Raw genomic sequence first — 25,726 nt, 5'->3', positions numbered from 1 at the left:
CTCTCACACACTCTCTCTTCAGCCCCTCTACCTTTCTTCATTCAACTTCTTGTTCTTTGTTGTTGCTCAGTAGCCAAGTCATGTCCAGCTCTTTGTGACCCCATGGACAGCAGCAAATTGGGCTTCCCTGCCTTTCACTATCTCCCGGAGTTTGCTCAAACTCATGTCCATTGAGTTGGTGATGCCATCCAACCATCTCGTCCTTGTTCTTACCAAGCTCATTTCTGTCTCAGGACCTGGGAATGTGCTCTTTCTTGTGCCTGGAATCCTCACCCCCTCAGAGAGACTTTCAATGACCACCTCAACTATATATCTTTTTAACTGTTTTTGTGTCATTCTGTTTTATTTTCTTCCCAGCACATGATATATAAACACATGTATATACATAGATATATATCTATCTGTATATCATATCTATGATAGATATATCATATCTATCTATATATCTATATATGATATATATCATGTATATATATATCATATCTATGTATATATATTTGATACTTCACTGAGAGCATCTCTCTAGATGTCCCCTTGTTTATTTTCTATTTTCTCATTTGAATATAAAGTAGGGAACTTTCTCTTTTCTTCTATTTCTCCAACACCCAGAATGGGCTTTTAATAAATTATAACATAACATTATACAGGGCTCTTTTGGTTTCAGTTGCAGCAGAAGCCTCAGAACTTCAGAATAACACTAGGCACGGCATCCTAGTGTGCATCGTAGCAGCTCTTCTGGACATGATACACTGATGTTGTGAAACTGGTTGCACAATAGTCCTTTGGTATGTGCTATGCTAAGTCGCTCAGTCGTGTCTGACTCTTTGCAACGCTATGGACTGTAGCCCACCAGGCTTCTCTGTCCATGGGATTCTCCAGGCAAGAATACTGAAGTGGGTTGCCATGCTCTCCTCCAGGGGATCTCCCCGATCCAGGGATCAAACTTGCATCTCTTATGTTTCTTGCATTGCCAGGTAGGTTCTTTACCACTAGCACCACCTGGGAAATCCAGTCCTTTGGTATGCATGGGGAATTGATACTAGGACACTCCACCCCCCATGGATACCAAACTCTACTTATACAATGACACAGTATTGTCATTGACCCTCCACATCTGCACTTCTGCATTTGCAGATTCAACCAATGAGAATCTGTGAATATGAAGGGCCGATTATACTGACATTAGCTAATCATACCTAGACAGCATATTAAAAAGCAGAGACATTACTTTGCCAACAAAGGTCCATCTAGTAGTCAAAGCTATGTTTTTTCCAGTAGTCATGTATGGATGTGAGAGTTGGACTATAAAGAAAGCTGAGTGCTGAAGAATTGATGCTTTAGAACTGTGGTGTTGGAGAAGACTCTTGAGAGTCCCTTGGACAGCAAGATCAAACCAGTCCATCCTAAAGGAAATCAGTCCTGAATATTCATTGGAAAGGACTGATGCCGAAGCTGAAACTCTAATACATTGGATACCTCCAATACCTGATGCCGGGAAAGATTGAAGGTAGGAGGAGAAGGGGACGACAGAGGATGAGATGGTTGGTTGGCATCACTGGCTCAATGGACATGAGTTTGAGTAAACTCCAGGAGTTGGTGATGGACAGGGAAGCCTGGCTGTGCTGCAGTCCATGGGGTCACAAAGAGATGGACATGACTGAGCGACTGAACTGAACTGAACTGAATGTGAGGGTAAGGCTGAAGCATTCAGATTGGCAATGAGAGACTTGGATAGAGGCCAGACCCCAGAGCTCTAGGCATAGGAGTGAGACACCCTGGAAAGACAGGGGGAACAGGGGAAGGGCAAAGTACTGTAACAAAATTATTCAAAATAGTACTCATTTGAATCTTTAAAAGTAACAGAAAAAAATAGAAGTGTGTATGGCTAGTTCTAGCCTTAAACACATGGCATCTGCTTAAAACTAAGGGGGAATATGTCTTAACTGAAGTAGTAGAAGATAAATGTTCCCATAATTCAGAGGAGTTTTGAATTGTGATAAATTCAGAAATGTAATATCTGGACAGTGCACAATGATGTGATATTTGAGATGAGATATTGAATTATCTACAATACATCCTTTCCTTTATGGTCTCCTCTGTAATCTGTGATTGCTTCAAAATGTCATTCTGATAATACAAGCTGCTTTCCTGCTTTAGACCTTCAAACCTTGGTTGAATGGCTTCTTTTCATCCTGAAGATAACAGTGAAAAATACTGAACACGGTTCTATGCTTTCTGATTTCTTTCTTTTTGTTTGGCTTTAAATTAATTTTTATTGGCATATAGTTGCTTTACAGTGTTGTGTTAGTTTCTACTCTGAACGAATGACTAATCATTAAAAAGAATCAGCCATGCATATACATATGTCCCCTCCCTTTTGGACTTTCTTCCCATTCAGGTCACTAGAGTGCATTAATTAGAGTTCCCTATATAATATGGCATTTTAAACAAAGCAACTGACAAAGGATTAATCTCCAAAATATACAAGCAGCTCATGCAGCTCAATATTAAAAAAACAAACATCCCAATCAAAAATTGGGCAGAAGACCTAAATAGACATCGCTCCAAAGAAGACATGCAGATGGCCAACAAATACATGAAAAGATGCTCAACATTGCTCATCATTAGAGAAATGAAAATCTGATTTCTTTCTAAATCATCCTGCCTCATCTTTTCCCACTCTTCCTGGCTCTCTATTCATAATTCCCAACTCTCCATCCTCAAAGATAGCTTTAGTTTTTATTACTTCTGGGGCACACTTGTCCACTGCTACAAGATTCTTCTTTCCTCCTCCCTTTGTGTCTTTATCCTTCAAAGTTTCTGCGTCTTTCAATTTTCCCCTGAAACCCTAGACCAAAGCTCACACACATTCAAAACACCTGTCCCACTTGTTACCCATTTACTTAAAGTGTTATTTTTTTCCTCCACCAGAATGTGGGCTTAACTTATTCCTCACTAATTATTCCTAACTTACTTATTCCTTAACTTATTCCCTGCTAATCTGCATATTGCTTATCCCTCATTTGTTGCTCATGTTGGCATTAAAATGTCAACATATTTTTGTTCTTTGCCTCTAGTGATCTTTCAATACTTTCAGTATAACAGCAAAAAGTATTACAGGAACTAAATCTAGGTTAACTTTGGGGCTTATGCCAGATAGATCAGGTAAATACTCCGGAGGCAACAAAAACCTGCTCATATACTTCTCAGCCTCGTGTGAAGTTTATCATCTGGCAAGAATCTTCCAAGAATGTATCCCCTGGCATTTTTCCTTTTATGAGCGAAATCTCAAGTAAAATACAAAGCTACAAAATGAGGACAAATGGAATTCCTCCAAAAACAAAACCACTCATGTGATGACAAGATCTAAATAATTTGGGCAGGCAAAGATCTAATGTAGAAAGTTGTAGGATTGGCATATATATACCACCATGTATAAAGTAGATAGCTAGTGAGAAACTGCTGCATAGCACAAGGAGAGAAGCTTCTATACAGAGAAGCTCCTGTATAGCACAAGAAGCTCAGCTCAGGGCTCTGTGATGACCTAGAGGGGTGTGATGCATGGGTGAGAGGGAAGTTCAAGAGGGAGAGGGTATATGTACATATGCTCCTTAGTTGTTTCAGTCATGTCCAACTCTGTGCGATCCCATAGACAGCAGCCCACCAGACTCCCCCGTCCCTGGGATTCTCCAGGCAAGAACACTGGAGTGGGTTGCCATTTCCTTCTCCAATGCATGAAAGTGAAAAGTGAAAGTGAAGTTGCTCAGCCATGTCCGAATCTTAGCAACCCCATGGACTGTAGCCCACCAGGCTCCTCCATCCATGGGATTTTCTAGGCAAGAGTACTGGAGTGGGGTGCCATTGCCTTCTCCGGGGTATATGTATACATATAGCTGATTCAATTCATGGTGCAGCAGAAACTAACACAACATTGTGAAGTAATTACACTCCAATAAAAAAATAAACTCTGATAGAGTGCCTGAAGAAGTATGGCTGGAGGTTCGTGACATTGTACTGGAGACAGGGATCAAAACCATCCCCAAGAAAAAGAAATGCAAAAAAAGCAAAATGGCTGTCTGAGGCAGCTTTACAAATAGCTGGGAAAAGAAGAGAAGTGAGAAGTAAAGGAGAAAAGGAAAGATATACCCATTTGAATGCTGAGTTCCAAAGAATAGCAAGGAGATACAAGAAAGCCTTCCTCAGTGATCAGTGCAAAGAAATAGAGGAAAACAATAGAATGGGAAACACTAGCGATCTCTTCAAAAAATTAGAGATAGCAAGGGAGCATTTCATGCAAAGATGGGCACAATAAAGGATGGAAATTATATGGATCTAACAGAAGCAGAAGATATTAAGAAGAGGTGGCAAGAATACACAGAAAAACTATACAAAAAAGATCCTCACAACCCAGATAATCACGATGGTGTGATTGATCACTTACCTAGAACCAGACATCCTGGAATGTGAAGTCAAGTGGGCCTTAAGAAGCATTACTACAAACAAAGCTAGTGGAGGTGATGGAATCCCAGTTGAGCTATTTCAAATCCTAAAAGATGATGCTGTGAAAGTGCTGCACTCAATATTCCAGCAAATTTGGAAAGCTCAGCAGTGGCCACAGGACTGGAAAAGGTCAGTTTTCACTCAATTCCAAAGAAAGGCAATGCCAAAGAATGCTCAAACTACTGCACAATTGCACTCATCTCACACACTTGTAAAGTATTGCTCAAAACTCTCCAAGACAGGCTTCAACAGTATGTGAATGGTGAACTTCCAGACATTTAAGCTCATTTTAGAAAAGGCCGAGGAACCAGAGATCAAATTGCCAACATCTGTTGGATCATCAAAAAAGCAAGAGAGTTCCAGAAAAATATTGACTACTGCTTTATTGACTACACCAAAGCCTTTGACTGTGTGGATGACAACAAACTGTGGAAAATTCTGAAAGAGATGGGAATACCAGACCAGTTGACCTGTCTCTTGAGAAATCTGTATGCATGTCAGGAAGCAACAGTTAGAACTGGACATGGAACAACAGACTGGTTCCAAATAAGAAAAGGAGTACGTCAAGGCTGTATATTGTCACCCTGCTTATTTAACTTATATGCAGAGTACATCATGAGAAATGCTGGCCTGGATAAAGCACAAACTGGAATGAATCAAGATTGTCGAGAGAAATATCATACCTCAGATATGCAGAAGACACCACCATTATAGCAGAAAACAAAGAAGAACTAAAGACCCTCTTGATGAAAGTGAAAGAGGAGAGTGAAAAAGTTGGCTTAAAACTCAACATTCAGGAAACCAAGATCATGGCATCTTGTCCCATCACTTCATGGGAAACAGATGGGGAAACAGTGGAAACAGTGTCAGACTTTATTTTTGGGGGCTCCAAAATCACTGCAGCCATGAAATTAAAAGACACTTACTCCTTGGAAGAAAAGTTATGACCAACCTAGACAGCATACTAAAAAGCAGAGACATTACTTTGCCAACAAAGGTCTGTCTAGTCAAAGCTATGGTTTTTCCAGCAGTCATGTATGGATGTGAGAGATGGACTCCAAAGAAAGCTGAGCACCCAAGAATTGATGCTTTTGAACTGTGGTGTTGGAGAAGACTCTTGAGAGTCCCTTGGACTGCAAGGAGATCCAACCAGTCCATCCTTAAGCAAATCAGTCCTGAATATTCATTGGAAGGACTGATACTGAAACTGAAACTCTAATACTTTGGCCACCTGATTCTAAGAACTGACTCATTGGAAAAGACCCTGATGCTGGGAAAGGTTGAAGGCCGAAGGAGAAGGGGATGACAGAGGATGAGATGGTTGGATGGCATCAGCGACTCAATCGACCTGAGTTTGAGTCAACTCTGGGAGTTGGTGATGGACAGGGAGGCCTGGAGTGCTGTATTCCACAGGGTGCAAAGAGTTGAACAGTTGAACGTGACTGAGCAAATGAACTGAACTAAACTGGACTGAAAAAACAAAATGTAAAAAAAAAAAAAAAACAAAATTAAAGTTAACATATATTTTCTTATGGTGTCAGAAGGAAAATATTTACAAAAGGAAAAATATAAACTTCATGGTATGTTGAATAACAGCCTCCCAAGGTGTCCATGGGAATGGCTATCCACTCCAGTATTCTTGCCTGGAGAATCCCACAGACAGAGGAGCCTGGTGGGCTACAGTCCGAGGGGTCGTAAGAAGTAGAACAGGACTGAGCAACGAAGCACACAGCACAAGGTGTCCATGGCCAATCCCAGAACCCGTGATTGTTACCTTATATGGCAAAAGGAGCTCTGCAGATGTGCCTATGTTAAGGATTTTGAGATGACAAAGTTATCTGGATATCCAGGTGAGTCCGATGTAATCACAGTAGTCCTTTTAAAAAGGAAGAAGGAGACTAGAGACAAGAGGTGATGACTGAAGCAGAGGCTGAAGTGATACATTTTGAAAATGAAAGAAGGGTCCACCATCCAAGGAATACAGGTAGCCACTCGAAGCTGAAAAGGGCAAGGGAACAGCCTCCAAAAGGAACTAACCGCAATCAAACCTTAATTTTTTAGTTCAATGAATCTGATTTTGGACTTCTGACCTCCAGACCAGTCAGAGAATAAGTCTGTGTTCTTTTAAGACACTAAGTTTGTGGTAATTTGGGACAGCAGCATTAGAAAACTAATATAAGCCTTCTCTTCTCAATTGAATTGATACTAAAAGTGTCTTTTTCAAAGTTAGAAGTTATAAACATATGCAGACCTTGGGTTGAGAATTATTGGACTGATTTTTAAAGAGGTTGGGGGAAATATTTTTAAAAGCAGAGTCAGGGGCTTCCCTGGTACCTCAGTGGTGAAGAACCTACCTGCTAATGCAGGAGACCCAGGTTCTGTCCCTGGTCCAGGAAGTTCCTGTATGCCGAGAAGCAAATAAGCCCACATACCACAACTGAGCCTGTGTTCTACAGCCTGGGCACCGCAACTAATGAGCCCATGTAGCCCGACTACTGAAGTCCGCGTGCTCTAGAGCCCATCCTCCAGAACAGGAGAAGCCGCTGCAATGAGAAGTCCTCGCACCAAAACTAGAGTAGCCCCCTCTCGCCACAACTAGAGAAAAGCCCATGCAGCAACAAAGACCCAGCACAGCCAAAAATAAATAAACAAAAATCAGAGTCATCCCTTCCATTTTATCCATGAAGAAATAATTCGAGGAGTATACTATTGTTCTTCCACCAGATCAATAGATTCAGTGGTTCTGAAATCACTCATGAATTGGCCTTTATCATTTTGAATTAGAATTTTAAAAACCATGGCTACCACTACAGCATTTTAGTGCTTTCTGAGAATGACAGGAATACAGAGACACTGAGTATTTTCAATGCCAACATAATTTTCTTTTGTTTTTATTTTTTTATTTATTTTTACGAAAAATGTCCTACTATTTTTCGTGTCAGAAAAAGTACATTGACTATTCCAAGTCATCACTTAATCTTGATATCCTTTATAAAGATTATTCTAAATCTTTTCAAATTTTCTATAATATCCAGCTCCCTCGGAAGAGACCCAAGACTTTAATTGCAGAAGCCCTGGAACTTTCTCCCATTTTTTTAAACATTAAGAATTTATTGAAGATTTTTTACACTTGAACATATTGTTTAAAATATAATCTTTCTTTCCATGTGACAGCCTCACACAAACAAAGTATTTAAAGAAGATGAAGGTCTGTCATTGCTCTGTTTAATTAACAAGAGACTTTTAGAATTAGAGAATGTTAAAAAAAGAATGCAGAAGAAAACTTAGTGTGATAATGATAATCATTTCATTTCACATCAGAATTTCAACTCGTAAAAATTCTATTTACAGGTGTCATCTGCTCGAACTAGTCAATCTTCTTTCATAATGTGAGCTTTTCTTTCCCTAGTTACTTATACAAATCAGATGGTGGAGTACAAAATCATGTGGAGAGGTTTAGATTTGCTTCTAATTTAGCACATGATGTAACAACTTCCTTTTTCTATCATCTATGACTTTGAAAGCTCCCAGATCCTTTGTTTTGCATCTAAATTATTTAAAATCGCCTTTCCTTTTAGTACATAAAGGCAATGCATATCTTTTTAATAGTCTACATTCTTGAAAATTAACTCAAGGTTTCTAACCAAACTACTTCAATGCACATTTCAGTAACTTTTCAATTTATTTTGGATTACCCAGTGACACTTATGATCTTGAAAATACAATTCACCTAAGATACAAATAACTTGACAGTCATTAGGAGACAATGTAAAGGGTCTGTACATGCTGTGCTAAGTCGCTTCAGTCATGTCTGATGCTTTGCGACCCTATGGACCATAGCCTGCCAGGCTCCTCTGTCCATGGGGTTCTCCAGCCAAGAATACTGGAGTGGATTGTCATTTCTTTCTCCAGGAATCAAACCCTCATCTCATATTTCCTGCATTAGGCAGGCTGGTTCTTTACCAGTTTTCTTTTACTATAAGACAGTGGTGACTTTGTAAAAGGTTAGCAATTTTAACATAGCACATATACTCAGCTGTGTTCACATTACTCAACAAAATGTTTTCCAATGAATACTTGTTGTGGGACGCACAAGCATAGTTATCATCAATTAAGATGTTTTTTTTTTCCAATTTTGACTAAGGAAAGAAGAGTTTAACTTTCTGCAGGGTGTGAAGCAGCTCAATCATTACAACCGTAGCATAAATATCTCCTAACGATTCTGTGTATGTTTATATATGCCTTTGAGACACTTGTTAAGTCTGTAAAGTCTAAGTGAAGCACATGAATATATTTTCCAATATTTTACACAACTTTTGAGAGGTTTCAGGAGATATAAAGTTTATTATCAGTTGTGTCTTTGACAAGGCATAGTTAAAAGAAATTTACTGAGAAATTACTCTATCATAGCTAATTACCAGATTTTGTACTATATAGTTCAATGCCTTTTTTATAATGAAATGGCAGTTTACAGAGCTAATATTATCACATTCTACAAATGAAGCCAGTCATTAAAATATGATATACATAAATACTAAAACATTAAATAAGATGTATATTCATAAAAATGTCAGAGTTGGAAGGAAATTTAGGTATTTCCAGTTCATCCATTTTCACTCTATGGTTGAGAAGCTAATCTGTTCAATTTCATCAAGCTACCTGTGGCTAGATCTAGGTCCAGAACCTCCATCATCTGATTCTTAAGCCAAGACAATTTGTAGTACATTTGGGCTCCCCCAATGGCTCAGCGGTAAAGGATCCACCTGCAAAGAATGAGGATAGGAAACGTGGGTTCGATCTCTGGATCGGAAGGATCTCCTGGATGAGGAAATGGTAAACCTCCCTGGTATTCTTCCCTTGAAAAATCCAATGGACAGAGAAACCTGGCGGGCTAGAGTCAGACACGACTGAACAACTGAGCATGCATGCACTCTGAGTCAATTTCCACCTCTCTCCATGTCTCTCTCTTCCTCCCCTGCTTCATGCACACACACACACTTTACCTTAATATAGTTCTTGCAAAGCAATCTGAACAAGCACATTTTAATATAAATTTGCATATTATACTCCATACTTTCTTATCAGCATTTTCTTTTGGCAGAAGAGCCCCAAAATAAAATGCGTTAAAAAAACCCAGCACAGAGCTTGCTACACTATGAGAGAGAAGTTTTTCTATCTTTTGTCAAATTGACTGAATTAGATTCTGGTAAGAGTAGAAATATCCCCAAATTGAAGTGTTCTCTGAAATAAGCCATAGAAATTCACTTGGTAAAATATTAATCTAACTCTGAGTCTAGAGTACGTGGCCGCACTCACTCAATCACCTGCAAATAGACAACATGCTCCAGTCTCACCTGCTTGTTTCTTTACTTAAACATCCAAGAGATGAATCAGAGTTATTTGATGATTCTAGGATAGGTATTTCCTTTCATATTAAAATTATGTATTTTCTCCTGTGCAATACTAACATTTTTCCAGTAGCAACAGAGAAGTGATAAACTTCCTAAAGTAATGTGATGCTGAACAAAATCTAGTAAAAGTTAACCATAAGGCTTTGTGATAGAGGAAGTTATAATATTTACAATATTTGTAAATGTCACTCATTTATATTTTACCCTCTTAAAATTGAAAAATAATATATGTAAGCAGTTCAATTAAAAAAAACGATTTTAGACACCTTCTTGGCCACAATACAGGCTGTTTTAATTTTTAAAATAATCTAATTAAATGCCTCTGAGCAGTAAACAATGGTCAGTGATATCTAGATAATAAAGTTAAGTTCACAGAGACACCCAGATCTTGTATCCAGTAAGGATTTATTAGAAAAACAAATATTGAATAATTTATGATTTTAAATGGTTAGAATATAATTCAGAAAAAATATAAGCAAGTCATTTCCTTTCTAACAATTTAAAATGTAGAACGTTCAAACCTTATATATTTTTGCCAAAATAGTAATTATCCATAGATGACAGATGCTGCTCCCCACTTAATGGAGGGTCTCAAATTTTACTCTGCATCTCATTGGGAAGGAAATTTAAAAATTTAAAATAGAATTAACTTGGGGAAAGACATCAGTGCTGTAACTCTTAGCACCAAATGTTTCTTCTTGGAGCACCAAATGCTTTAAGGAAAACATTCCAAGTATCAAAGTTTTCAGATAGATAAATATTTATGGATCAAATCCATAAAGAACAGACATTGTTATGAAATATATATAGATGCCTTCAAAACTTTCTTTCCAGGCAGAGTAGACACATAAGTTAGGAGTCATTTCCCACTTAATTGTTTTTGCAACCTTATGCAACACAAATGGATTGTGGATAAAGACTTAAACTGGCTTATTCACAGAAAGTAGATCTTGACTGACATTATGTCCAGAAAATTAAACAGGAGCTGTTTCTCAATATAAAACACTATTAAACTTAAAGAAATGGCTTTATTTTAACCTTTTATATTCTTAATTGAAAGGCATCGAGGTTTTCAATTTTGTCCTTTTGTGAGAAAACAACACTCCTTAAGCAAATTATTCTCAATTTGCTAGTTAGCAAAATCAGAGAAAATCATTAACCTCGATCTAGTTTGTATCTTCAAGTGCAATAAAATTCCATCTGTCTTTGAACTTTATGAACAATACGTTTTTAGTCTGTATATAGACCACAGCCTCTTCCTCTTCACTGAAAGTTCTTCATAGTGATATTAGAACCGGAAATCCATTTTCCTTACAATCTACAGAAACCTACTTTGCTACGTAAGGGCAAAGGTCTACTTACATTGCTCAGGTAAAAAATAAAAGTGTCATAGAAATGCCATATGATACTAGACGAATTCAAAGGAACTACCAAAGAAGCAGACTTAGCTTCTGCATGTACTCTTGATGCTCTTCGATACCATTTAGGGGTGTGCACTGATCAGAAGGGCTTCCCTGATAGTTCAGTGGTAAAGAATCCACCTGCCAATGCAGGAAGCATGGGTCAATCCCTGGGTCTGGAAGATCCCCTGGAGAAGAAAATGACAACCCACTCCAGTATTCTGGCCTGGGAAATCCCGTAGACAGGGAACCCTGATGGACTACAGTCCATGGGGTCCCAAGAGTTGGACATGACTTAGTGACTAAACAACAACTGATCAGAAATGAAATGCCAAATTAAGAAAACAGCATCTGCCCCAGATGCAAATGTAGAACAATGGTCTCCAAGAACTCGGTAGGGATGTATGTGGTTTCCAAGTTACACTTGCACACATGGATAATTACTACCAACACTATCATTTGTGAACATAACAGACATTTTGGAACTGGATACAATTCTGTCCCTGCAACTAGCCAAGACAATTCAATATTCAACCAAACAAGGCTTGAGTGTATGTGGGCTTAAAGAAAATGGTAGCCAAAGCACAGGTAAAATTTTATTTATGAATATGGAGACACATGACTTTGGATCCAGCCAGCCAGTGACATAAATAAACTTGAGCAAAAGATTCAAGCTAGAGGATATATATGTATATCTATATATAAAAATTTGTGTGTCTGAGTAAGGCTTCTTGGAACAGTGCCACAAATCTGAACACCAACCATCAGAATCATTCCCGTCCTTTGAAATTTCCATTAAGAGCACAATGGGGGTAATTATACTGGGATGCTCCAAATCGCTGTTTCCATCTTGTGCACTCACATGCCCGCCAAACATGAAATGTTCACCTTCTCCCTTCCAACATGATGGTTGTTGAACTTATTTTTAGTGTCATTTGATAAGCCTTTGTGCTCGCAGAGAGACATCCCACTGACCCGGCCACTGGTCATTGTCTATACCAGTTCACATCAAAGCAGGCGCGCTTTGTCAGGTTTCCAGTCGAATATCCATTTCGCATCTGAAGTACAGTATCGAAAGTGACTAGATCATTTGAGCTTTTTCTTCAGCTGCTGCCTCCTTCCTCCCCCACAGTCTTTCCGCTCACGCTAACATAATCTGGCATCGTCGACGTGACACGATGGTGGTTTTTCTAAAAAAAAAATTATAATACAGACATTTTCGATGTTTTGAGATGGTAGGCCCTCCTGATATTTTCATTTATAATTTGATGAGAGGAGGTCTTTTTGTTTTTTCTCAACTGAATCACAACCAAGGTAGAGTGCCCCTCAAAAATCCAAGAAATACGCATACAGTAATAGGTCATTCAATGTCAAAAGGCATAAAAAAGATGAGCAAAATCTTCACAGGCTGCTGCTTGCTGTTGCCTTTAATTATATTAATTAAACTTTGAAATTTTCATGCAAAGAGAGTTGCTGGCTTGTGACGCTGAAGAGCCCTTGGAGACTTGGAGGAAGAAAAAAACCCTGAGCGGAAGCTTTGTGGTTGCTGCTTCCTTTAAATTAAAAGCAAAACAAACTCCTAGGTATGTTTACAGATATTAATGCTTTATGCACTACTAAGCCCTAAACATAGCAAGAGGGGTAAATCGACCCATCACAGGGACAAGTTCTCAAATCATGAGTCCATTAAACTCCACTCAAGATCTCTGGTGAGAGGCTGTCTTCCTGTGGAATAATGCACTATTAATTTTCTTCTTTTCCCAAGTGCATAATGAAAGGAAGGTGTCTTCAAAAACTAAAGGGCAAAATCTTGCTTGCTACCAGTACCTTGAGGCATCCTGTCTACACTTTGTCATGCGTGTGCACTTTTCAGTGTTAGAATGACAAGATTTTCCAGTCAGAAGCTTCCCGGAAGGCACATTGTGGTAGGGGGGACTTGGAAGGCTTTCGTGATCTGACATAGCTATAAGGCAATAGACTCCATTATTTGCTGAGCCTGGTGGGAGATTTCGCACTCTGCCTTTGGCTAACAATCTTGCCATGTAAACACACAAGTGCCGTGTTTCCATGTAAAACATTCCTTTCTCCATTCAGGATCCACCACGGCCAATTGTTTTTTTTCCTCTCTATTTTGACATCATCCTCACACTTTTGTTTTCCCTTTGTCCTCTTCTACACATTCAAGCAGACTTTCTTGTATAAACCACAGCATGTCCATTAATGTTCCTCTTTATTTTCAATGTCCTGAATCATGAGTTACCACTGAGTTTCATCAACTCCCATGTAGATGGCAGAACAAGTGTTTGAAAATGTTTGGTGCAAGCAAAGCAGAAGGCAGAGAAAACATTTCCTGACTGAGAGGAATAAAGCTGCTCTTCCAAAAACTTCTGAAATGCACTTTTTTCATTTGGTTGGAAATCGGCGTTGTGAACGTGTGCCATCTTCGTACCTCTTGGCCTTCTCGTTTTCCTTTTACTGAGATGGAACTCGAGAGAAGTTTATGCACCGGCCCTAGGAAAGAAACAAATACTTATTGAAATACTGAAATAATTATTTTAAAAGCCTGAGAACACCTAGTTTTTCTACTATGATATAACAAACAATTACCCAAGGTAAGGTCGACATTAAGATGAAACATGGTCATAATTTTTTTCCCCAGGGTCAAAGCATGATGGTTTATTCAGATCTTTACCATAGCAAGTTCATCTACACAATGGCATGATAGAATTAGAGCGGAAAAAAAAAAAAACAAACAACTATGAGAAATAGAACTTGGGTATTGTTATTTAAAGAACAGTATTACTATCCTAGCAATAAAAATATAAAAGCCACAAACTCATATTTTCTATAAGGAAATAAAAGTATCCCTTTATGCAAGCTGGTGTTTTTAAAGCTGATATAAAATTGGTGCTTCGAAAATGCATACATGAGGACTGTATAGAAGAGATTGAGAATAAGAAGTCAGGGAGAAAGGGAGAGATGCCATTTCTTTGTGATTCCATTTTATAATAGGCTTTCACAAGAGACTTATTAGCATTCCTGTCCACTACTCTCAACCATTTCTCACAAGTGCACACCACTGTTACATGGTCTCTACACGTAGTCACTCTATTTGCACTCCACATTTCCAAAGAGAGTCTGCCATTCCAGTTCCTTGGCACTTCAATAAAGCTTATAGAGAAACATTGTTTCATATATAACTATAAACAATCCAAGAATTAGTTGAAATTAAATTTCCAGTTAGTAATAAAAGATCCCCTTCTTCCCCTCCTTGGTGTGACAGTGTTGATGTCTTGTACTGTCTAAATCATATCCAGATTCCTTAGTCCAAAGCTACCACACTGCTTTCTACTTTAGGGTTCAGATCATCATCTTATGGAGATTGTCCTATTTCTCTTAATATCTGCTCTCTAACTTCATATTTTAGACTGTCTTTTCATTTCCCTTTAAATGTGAAAAATACATTTATTTCAAGTGTACATCCTTTGTACATGGTATATTAAAAAGGAAACAAGATTTTTGTCTGTTTTCCTCTCAAAAATCACTGTACAACAAGTTGGCAATTTCAGAAATCAATGAAGAAATATTAAAGCAAGGTAGTTTACATTTGCTCTTGCCTATGGTTTTTCCAGTGGTCATGTTTGGATGTGAGAGTTGGACTGTGAAGAAAACTGAGGGCCGAAGAATTGATGCTTTTGAACTGTGGTGCTGGAGAAGACTCTTGAGAGTCCCTTGGACTGCAAGGAGATTCAACCAGTCCATTCTAAAGGAGATCAGCCCTGGGTGTTCTTTGGAAGGAATGATGCTAAAGCTGAAACTCCAGTACTTTGGCCACCTCATGCGAAGAGTTGACTCATTGCAAAAGACTCTGATGCTGGGAGGGATTAGGGGCAGGAGGAGAAGGGTACGACAGAGGATGAGATGGCTGGATGGCATCACCAACTCAATCGACGTGAGTTTGAGTGAACTCCGGGAGATGGTGATGGACAGGGAGGCCTGGCGTGCTGTGAGTCATGGGGTCGCAAAGAGTCAGACACGACTGAGTGACTGAACTGAACTGAACTGAACTGAAGAGGCAAATATTCATCAAATTACCTGCTTTCTAAATAATTTTGGAGGTAACGTTATTACTATGATTGTCGACTTTATTCCTTACTTTGTGCCTAATGTCTACAGATAATATCTGTGCAAAAGGAAGTGGCAGAAAATCCTGGAGAAGACTACTTTAGAATGAGATCAAAATTTCTTGATAATGAAATGATCACAGGTCATGTACTTAGACTGTATTTTTGTATTATCTAGAACTTTCAAACAAGATTTTCAGAATGAATATTAAGGGAAAAGATGCTTATTCTCCAGATTAGCTACATTTGGCATCATGTGCCCAGAAAAACATTTTTAAATGTTATTTTCATTATATATCCCTCTTGAAAAAATTTTTTTCAGGGGGGTAGGAAGGAAAATGACATAATTAATAAATATTTGGGCAAAGCAGTAAATCAGTCCTTCTGAGCCATGACAGTATAAATAGTATAAATACATACAATGAAAAATAGATTTTAACTGTGCATATTAAAACAATGATGTATATTAAAAATATTATTTTCTGGCAGTTTTCCAAAACCAAACAAAAGGAAATATATGAGGAATGGCATTTAGAGAGCAAAGATACAAATTAATGACATCTTTTCTTGTGTATTTATTGGACCAAAAATGTAAAAGTTTTCTCTCTTTTATATCATTTCAAAAAAGAAGTTTTCATGAATTTCTACTTTTATTTGCATTTTATCACTAGTTAACTAGATTTAAGTGTAAAGTTCTTTCTCTGACCATTTCTATTCTACAAATCAAATTAACCTTAGTGATGCTGACTCATTTATTTTAAGCAATTGGAGGGTTTAAACAGAGAAATTCACAGTACACTTGAATTTTCAAAATCATGTTATCTTCTAAACTATTCCAGACTAAATTATTTTCTATTTCATTTGGTGTGGTTTAATTAAAGACCTAGAAACTAAAATGAAGAAAGCCCTATTGATTTTCACCCTGAGGTCCTTACTCCAACTCTTCCCAACCTTGGGATTAAGTAGTGATCATCAGTCTATTGATTTAAGTACCTCAAAAGCCTGGTGAATACCATATATACCCTGGATTTTAGCACACACATTGATAAAAACAACCAAATACCTCCTCTACTTCTAATCATGGACTCAGTGTTTTTCACTTTTATCAAGATCTGATCATGTTTTAATTTATAGGAATTCAGAAGTTGGTAACAGAGGAGTTTTGCTCAGAAGTTACTTCCTCTGTTTAAGCCTTCCTCAGCTCACCCAGTCATGTGGCTCTTTCCCCGAAATTGCATCTCTATAATGGCCAAACCACATTGCACCCTAATTGCTTGCTCCAAGACCAAAAGAAAAGATAGTGCTCAAATCTGAGTGCTCCAAAGCTTGAATATGTATCCAGTTCTGTTATTTATTAACTGTGGGATCATGAGCAACTTATGGTTTCTTCATCAATAAAATGTGGATTAAAAATTGAATGTCTATACTATTAAGTCTGTTAATATATATCTATAAAGCACTTAGAATAGTACCTGGCATATAGTAAACTCTCATTTAAAAAACAGTCACTATCCATCTCCTGTCTATGATGTTATTGCACAATGTCTAACATAGAACAGACATGTAATAAATACTTGCTTAGAAACAACTGGACAAATGGATGGTGTATTAAAAAAAGAATACCTTTACTTGGGGATGAGAAGACCTTGAAAATGGGAAGACAGAAAAAGTACGAATTTGAGAGAGGAAAAAAAAATGGATTACAAAGGAGAAAAATACAACAGTGTAAAGGAGAGAAGATAATATGGAAAAACATAGAATAGAGTAGTTCTAAAAAGAAAAGACAGATAAAGAATAATCAAGAAAAAAATAAACTATTGGCCAAAGGAAATTTTTATTTAGTATTCTATCAGTTATCTTACTCCCAGGGGATTATTTCATGCTAGCTACTACTATTCACTTACCAGAATATTCTAAAATCAAGGCAACAAATCCTGGTTGCAAGTGGCTGTAATTAAGAGTCTGTGGGCCTCAACCACTACTCAATACTAAGCTTACAAAACCTGTTAATATCATGCTAATTATGTTTAAGGTCAAGAATGTTTGGGCTGCCATTGATATCATGGCAAAGCAAGCACTCTAGGCCAGAAAACTGCAGAGCAATTTTTGTTCACAGGAAATGGGATATGACAGGGCTTATAGGTCTGCTATATCCTCATGCTTACAATGCCTATACAATAAAGGTTTGTTACCAAGGTAACAAGGAAAGCAATATAAAATAATTTGAGCAAATGACTCATCACTGAATGGTTCAGAATGGAAAATATTAGTAGTAAAAAGCGATTCTTTTCCTGAGACTATTTCACTTAGCGTGCATGTGCGTGTTCAGTCTCTGTCGTGTGTGACTGTTTGCGACTCTATAGACTGTAGCCTGGCAGGCTCCTCTGTTTGTGGAATTTTCCAGGCAAGAATACTGGAGTGGGTTGCCATTTCCACCTCCAGGGATCTTTCTGACCCAAGGATTGAACATGCATCTCCTGCATTGCGGGCAGATTCTTTACTGCTAAGCCACCAGGGAAGCCCCCCTATTTCACTGTAATTATAAACAATCAAGCTCTGAAAAATTTTTAAAAAGTTAGTTGAACTAACCTAAATATACAGAAATATACATAGATACATAATTTTAATACTTTATTCTCTAAATAGAGGTTAATACTAGTACCAGGTAAAGGACTATAGACTCTCTAAAATAAACCACTAAAATTGTAATATGCTAAAACAAATGAACGCAAGGTTTCTGCTAGCAAGAGTTAAAACAGATGTGGCTTCCTAAGGCAGCTCAGTGGTAAAGAATCCGCCTGCCAATGCAAGAGACGCAAGAGATGCGAGTTTAATCCCTGGGTCAGGAAGATCCTCCGGAGTAGGAAATGGCAACCCACTCCAGTATTCTTGCCTGGAAAATTTCACGGACAGAGTAGCTACAATCCATGGGGCTGCAGAGTTGGACACAACTGAGCACGCTATATTATATTTATGCTATATTTTACAAAATAATAAAAGAAGCTTGAATTCAGGTGACACAGTGTTTAGAGAATAATATATAATAACGTGTAATATTGTATTATGCATGAATGCTAAGTTGCTTCAGCTGTGCCTGACTTTGAGACCCTATGGACCCCATCAGGCTCTTCTCCAGACAAGAATGCTGGAGTGGGTTGCCATGCCCTGTCCTTCTCCAGGGGATTGTCCTGACCCAGGGATTGAACCTGGGTCTCCTGCATTGCAGGCAGAAAAAAAACCCATTAATTTTCTCTATATTTCTAAATTTTTATTGAATATTTAAAAAATAATTTTCCTGACTTAAAATCATGCTCTAATCATGCATCTAAATAATGGGTGAAATCAAAGTATACTGTTGTTGTGATGATTTAGGTAACACCATATTATTTATTCAATTAGTCAATCACTACAACCAATCTGAATGTTGTACCATGCTTTGTAAATCACCAGTTCATAAGTTTCAACAGTAACAACATATAGTCAATATGAAACTGAATTAAAATAGTATCCTTAGGACTACATTTGTTTAAAAATGAACTATGAATATATTCTATTCTTTTGCCTTGGGAGTATAGAATTCTTTGGATGCAATGAAATAATTGTTAAATTTATTCATTTTGCATAAATTAGGAGCAAAACTACTTAAACATTTTAAAAAATTAAGGTTAGGTAGAACAAATAGAATAACTACTGACTTTAGATTATAGCCAAATACATTTAAAGTACATTAATTTCAAAACTATGATAATTCAGATAATGACTGGCCAGGTTATAATTTACCTTCTTAATATGCTAAACAATCAATGAGGCAAATAAACTATAAACAATATTTTTATTGGCATATTTACCAACTTAAAATAAGTTGTAGTATATTAGAAAGTCATTTATATATTAATAATTGAAACCATGGTATTATGATCTGGGAATGACATTTTATTTACCTAATAAAAATTATGGCTTAAAAGGAATAAAACTGCCTCACTTTGAACATAAAACTGTTTTATGCAACTTTATATTGAGCACATTACCTAATTAGTGAGCTTCTGTGGCAAGAGAACTCATGCATTGCTAGTGAAAGCATAAACTGGCAAAAATTATATAGTAAGCCACATGTGTAATAAGTCTTTAAAAGCTTATATTCCTTGACTCAGTAATTTCATGTTGGGAATTCAGCCCAGTAAAGTATCTAGGCAAAGATTTCAAAATGTTTACCATTGCATTTTTATAATATGAAAAATATAACAGTTAATTTATATTTATTTCTATCAGAGGAAAATTAAATTATGATTCATCTATCATATATGTAGCCATTAAAATAGAAAAATTTTTAAATATTTAAAGATGTAGGGAAATAATAAGTGAAAAAAATCCAATTTGTATATATATATATATATATTTATTATTGGGCTTCCCTTGTAGCTCAGTCGGTAAAAATCTGCCTGCAGTGCAGGAGACCTGGGTTTGATCCCTGGGTTGGGAAGATCCCCTGGAGAAGGAAATGGCAACCCACTCCAGTATCCTTGTCTGGAAAATCTCATGGACAGAGGAGCTCGGTGGGCTGCAGTCCATGGGTTCGCAAAGAGTCAGGCATGACTGAGTGATTAACACTTACTTACTATATTTATTACTATGCAATGAGTATGTCTGGCGGGCTTCCCTAGTGGTTCAGATGGTAAAGAATCTGCCTGCAGTGCAGGAGACCCAGGTCAGGAAGATCCCTGGAGAAGGGAACAGCTACCAACTCCAGTATTCTTGCCTGGAGAATTCCATGGACAGAAGAGTCTGGAGGGCTCATATAGTCCATGGGGCCACAAAGAGTCAGACACAACTGAGCAACTAACAGTGTATGTCTAAAGAGTAAAAGACAAGACTAACAGACTGCACCAAACATACTATGAGGAGTGGAACTGTATGATTTCTTACATTCTATTTTATATCTTTTCTGTATATTTATACATTTGATAGTTAAAAAAAAATAGTTTTCAAAGAGTAAATTCAATCAGCAAAAATGTGATCCTTTCTAACGATCTATATGTATGTTTCTAAAAATCAGCCCAGGAACCCACTGACTGCTCTCAGGAATCACCATCATCTACCATCTATGCCAAAGTTCTTCAGCATTCATGTTCCCATAGGTCACCTCATTTACTTGCCTGAAGGTTGTCTTTTACAGTCAATACCCTGATGAACTCATGTGAGTGCAGTTCTACTCAAGAGGGTATGAGTATGGCAGAAGATGATGATTAATAAATTGTATAGTCCACAGTCAATATTTTCATTTTTATGGTATATAATACTAAGAGTTTCTATAAAAGGCCTGTTCAAGCATTTGTCCAGGTCACAATCAGCAATCTAACTTCTTTAAATGTCTGTATGTATGTGCATGTTCACACTCATGAGTGTGTACATGTGCACACATAGCCTACGTCAAACCCTATGCATACAGGAGTTGATTACCTTTAAATGAAAATATAAGATAAAACTTTCATACAACATCAGACTTTCCAATAACATGCATAGTATCCAGGGCATATGTAGGCACGTGTGCTCTGTCACGCAGTTGTGTCCAACTCTTTTGTGACCCTGGGGACTGTAGCTTGCCAGGCTCCTCTGTCTATGGGATTCTCCAGGCAAGAACACTGGAGTGGGTTGCCATCTCCTCCTCCAGGGGATCTTCCTGACCCAGGGATCAAATCTATGTCTCCTGTGGTTCCTGCATTGGCAGGCAGATTCTTTATCACTGAGGCACAAAGAAGCAGGGTGTGTGTGTGTGTGTGTGTGTGTGTGTATCCACTCAATCAACAACATAGAATATGTATACTCATCAATAATAATTTTGGAATCCTTCCTCCCCAGATCTGTTGGCAAAACTATCTTTCAAAGTGAGGTTCTAAGTGAAATGCTAGCCACTGATTTCTCTAGGTCAGTCTGGTTCCTCATACTGTAGTCTATGATGTCCCATGGGTTCACTACAGCTGGAATAGTGCACAAGAATGGTGGAAACAGACACATACAAGCTCTCCTAATTCAAATCAAGAAGCTGTACTCTTATCTATGCTTTAAAATTGCAATTCATATAAGATTTTGTTTTTGCTTAAACTAAAATTATAGTTTGATAACTATTATTCAAGCTATTCGTACCTATGTAAAACCAGATCACCAGTAAACTATCAATATATCTGGACTTAGTGTCTTTACTTCTCTTTAGAAATATAATGCCTTCCTAAATATATTTATGAAAACATTAAAGCATTATCCCTTCAACATTTGGTCATATCAAGACCCCATATGAACTTTGATCATATATAGAGAATTTCGCATTTTGGAAAATTGCTATTGAGGATGATGATATTAAGGGATCAATTTTTGGAGTTCAGAGCTAGGTAGGAAAAAGCTTGTCATTTCTGGTAAGCTCATGCGTTTCCCTTGTATTATGTAATGCCAACTGTATAACTCAGCCTTTCTCTTTGCGCCTTGACTTCCAAAAGCTCAGACTTACATCATGTTCTAAGGCATTGCTATTCTTAGTGTACATTTTCTGGTATAGCTAATACTTTGGCCCATGATTATTTCTCTATTTTTATCCTTAAGTTTTATACACATTTTCCTCAATATTTCTTTACAAGTGGATTAGGTATAAGTAATTGTAAACTAATATATTTCTCTCTTAATTCTCAACTTTCTTAATTATGAAGACTCCACACTCCTCTAAACCTTTAAAATTCTCCAACAAATCTATTACACCTCAACCTCTATCTTACACAAAAGATCAAATCTTGTCTAATTCCCTTCTTTGTTGCCTTTTCTTATTCTGGCATGACTTATTGAAGTACCATGGAGATAGCTGATGTCAATTTAATCTTAACTAATATGAATTTGAAGCTTAAACATGCAAACATGTTGAAACTATACTATTCCATAAAATTCCAAAAATTCTCCTACTAAAATAAATCTCTTAGGTCTAAAGACTAAACGTTTAACTTCCTTTTCTTTGATTGCTAGAAAAAATAAGCGCAATATGATGCTTTATAAACTTTAAACATACTTATATGCCAATTCATCTCTTAGAGCTCAGGTCTGTGCAGAGGCTTTACTCTGTTATTCAATTTCCCTCAGTATAAGAAGGAACAGAATGTACCATGGATATATTACAAACCAGCATATCACTTAACTCCATTTAGGTGATTTTCAGGAAACACCAAGTTTCTATTAGAGTAAGAAGTTCATTGACATTTCATCGTTGGCAATACCTTCTCTTGGGTCACATAATAAGTAGGAGTAGAAAGTTGAGACCCAAAATAAAAATGTCCAGTGCCGTGACTGTTCTTCAGCTAATGAAACCAGGAGATTAAAATTAGACAGCAGTAAGAACCAATATATTTACTGTTGGTTACTCCAGTACTCTTGCCTGGAAAATCCCATGGATGGAGGAGCCTGGAAGGCTGCAGTCCATGGGGTCGCTGAGGGTCAGACACGACTGAGCGACTTCACTTTCACTTTTCACTTTCATGCATTGGAGAAGGAAATGGCAACCCACTCCAGTGTTCTTGCCTGGAGAATCCCAGGGACGGGGGAGCCTGGTGGGCTGCCGTCTATGGGGTTGCACAGAGTCGGACACAACTGAAGTGACTTAGCAGCAAGTACATAGACCCCCAACTCTGTTGCAATATTTGAAAATTGATTTTGCCAATTGATTGTTACTGTGACCAGAGTAGCATTAAGCAGAGCAAGTGCCACATTTCCCATCTCTTGAGCATTAAAATTCTGCTGGCATTAACACCTGCAAGCTCCTTTACTAGCTATCTGCACAGGATATATTTCACTGTTATAACCGTTATAGTATTATGCTCACCTCATAAATATCCATTGACAAGCTGAAGCATACAACTGCACTTTAGTTTAGACTTTTCAAACACAGATAGCTGATTTATTTATATCTGCACTTCAAAAAAGACTTTACTAAACCTTCATGCTTTGTGCAACAGTGAACAGTGACTCAAATTTAAAATTGTGTACTAAGCAGAGATACACAAGGAAACAGACCCAAGACAACTGAAGAGGTCTAGGAAATCACAAATGTCAGGAAAGAATATTGACTTGAGAACACAATAGGCTCTTTGAGTGAAAATTTCCTGTAGCAACAGGAGGTACAGAGTGAGGAAAGGGCACCTAGTATTGTCTCTCTCTCTGTCTAAATGTCAGAACTTCCTGAGAGCTTTATTTCATTTTTTTAGTAAAAGGGCAAGTTAGTGAAGCTTACATATCTAATACTAATAGTATAATAAGACTACATTCAACTATCAGGTATATATACACACTATATATGTATATAAAAACATATACATATATACGCTATAGACACACATAATGAGAAAAATGTATATACACATAGTTAAGTGTTAGTTGCTCAGTTGTGTCTGATTCTTTGTGACCCCATGAGTGTAGCCTGTCAGGATCCTCTGTCCAAGGGATTCATTCTCCAGGCAAGAATACTGGAGGGGGTTGCCATTTCCTTCTCCAGTATATACACAAATGTATATGTATAAAATGTATACATAATTATATATGTAAATATATTATGATATATATTATATATGTAAGAATCTGTGTTATCCTCTTTAAAATCTGTGTTATCCTGCTTTAAAAAAAACTGAAATATACTGAGCCAAAATATAAGTTCCATATACTTTTGTTCTAACAGAAGCCCAACCTACACCATATGTGCCATTTATAGTGGAGACAACACACCATATAGAGATTCAGTTAATGTCATGAAGGGAAGTATTGAGTTTGCCTGATGAATTCACCTTTCGATTTTTTTCTCTTCCTTCTGTTATGGCACCTGCAAACTTTTAGTGACTCTACATGTACTGCTAACATTTACTTTTGCAAATACCTATGTATCTTTATTTTTCTGAGATTCAGGCATATAGCTGGCAGTTAATGAAACAACTAATTCATACCTCATAATAGTAAGACACGAAGCTAACATAGCCTTCACTAAATGCAAGGCAGAACCCTACCAAAAGCTGGGGACATAGCAGGAAACCTGAGAGAGATCCCTACATAGTACATAACATTTTCCTTGAAAGCCAAGCAATCAAGTGAAAGCTAGGGAGAAAAACAGGAGGGGAGTGAAATAATTACCTTTTCAAAGACACACAGGACTTTCCCTAAGAAAAAGGAAGCAGCCCTTGAAGGTTTGGGGAATGGGAAAAGGAAGGAGAAAAACAGCCCTGAGGGACTCAGGACATTCTTGATCTACATGGCAATAACCTGTTGAAACCTGGAAGAGGAGAACTGAGAAAGATCCCTCGAGGATTCATGGGGCCTTCTGATAGTGCAGGGAATATGGCCAATCAAAGGATGTAGGGCAAGGAATCAATATGGAAATGGGTCTTTCAGTACAGAAAGTGGTAATTGGTGGGGATGGGAGAGGTGTGGTCCTGGACGCTGGAGAGCAAAGAGAACTCCCCAACCACTAGGAAGCTCACAGGTGGGTGGTAAAGGAGAGAGACAGAGATAGATATGAGATGGAGCAGGGGTGGGGTGGAAGGAGAGCTCTACTAAAGGAAAGTCCTTGAACCTGCCCTCAAATGTCTGGAAGCCAGTAGTACACTAAATTTAAGATGGCAACAAACTGAGACCAGCTCAACCTTAAATCAGCAACATGACAGAGGAACTGTATACACGTTTCCAGAGGTAAATATTATCTAGGTTAGTTTTTATTTTTTAATGACAGTGTCCAGCATAAAATCACAAATTATGGTATTCACAAGGAAGTAGGACAATATGACCTGAAAATGCAGGTCATATTTCCTGCAACAGAAAATACAGTTAATACAGGCAAATCTATGCTTAAGAGACAAGGACTTTAAAATATGTATGATAAAATATTATTAATAAAATTTCTAGTGAGAAAGATGGATAGCATGCATAAAAATATGGTGAAATTCAGCAGAAATATGCAAACTTTCAATAAGAGCAAAATGAAAAAACTAGAAATAACAAAGTAGTAGCAGATATAAAGAATGTTTTTGATTCATGTAAAAGTAGGCTAAAATAACAGAAGAAAAATGCATTGAACTTGAATGTAAGAGAATATAAATTGTTCAAATTGAAAAAAAAAGAGAAAAAAATAACTAATAATCTGAGACCATTGGGACAATACCTAATGGTTTGTCACATGAGTAATTGGTGTCTCAGAAGAGAGAAGAAGGAATGGGGCAGAAAAATTTGAAACAAAAATAATGGCTAAGAATTTCCTACACTTGATGAAAGGCATGAACCT

General features: G+C 37.4%; 1 protein-coding gene across 1 annotated transcript in view; it reads right to left on the bottom strand.

The window, feature by feature from the left end:
- Nucleotides 1-11,894: 11,894 nt before the first annotated feature.
- The window catches only part of ANTXR2 (ANTXR cell adhesion molecule 2), a 171,562-nt gene continuing 157,730 nt past the window's right edge, over nucleotides 11,895-25,726 (bottom strand). Inside the window, exon 17 of the mRNA XM_006048760.4 lies at nucleotides 11,895-13,822. Coding sequence (XP_006048822.2) covers nucleotides 13,784-13,822 — 39 coding nt within the window. The 3' untranslated portion in view covers nucleotides 11,895-13,783. The remainder of the gene's footprint in view (nucleotides 13,823-25,726) is intronic.

This window comes from Bubalus bubalis, chromosome 7 (assembly GCF_019923935.1).
Source record: "Bubalus bubalis isolate 160015118507 breed Murrah chromosome 7, NDDB_SH_1, whole genome shotgun sequence".
Taxonomy (NCBI): Eukaryota; Metazoa; Chordata; class Mammalia; order Artiodactyla; family Bovidae; genus Bubalus; species Bubalus bubalis.
The sequence above is the reverse complement of the archived record's forward strand: the minus strand, read 5'-3'. Positions and strand labels throughout refer to the sequence as shown.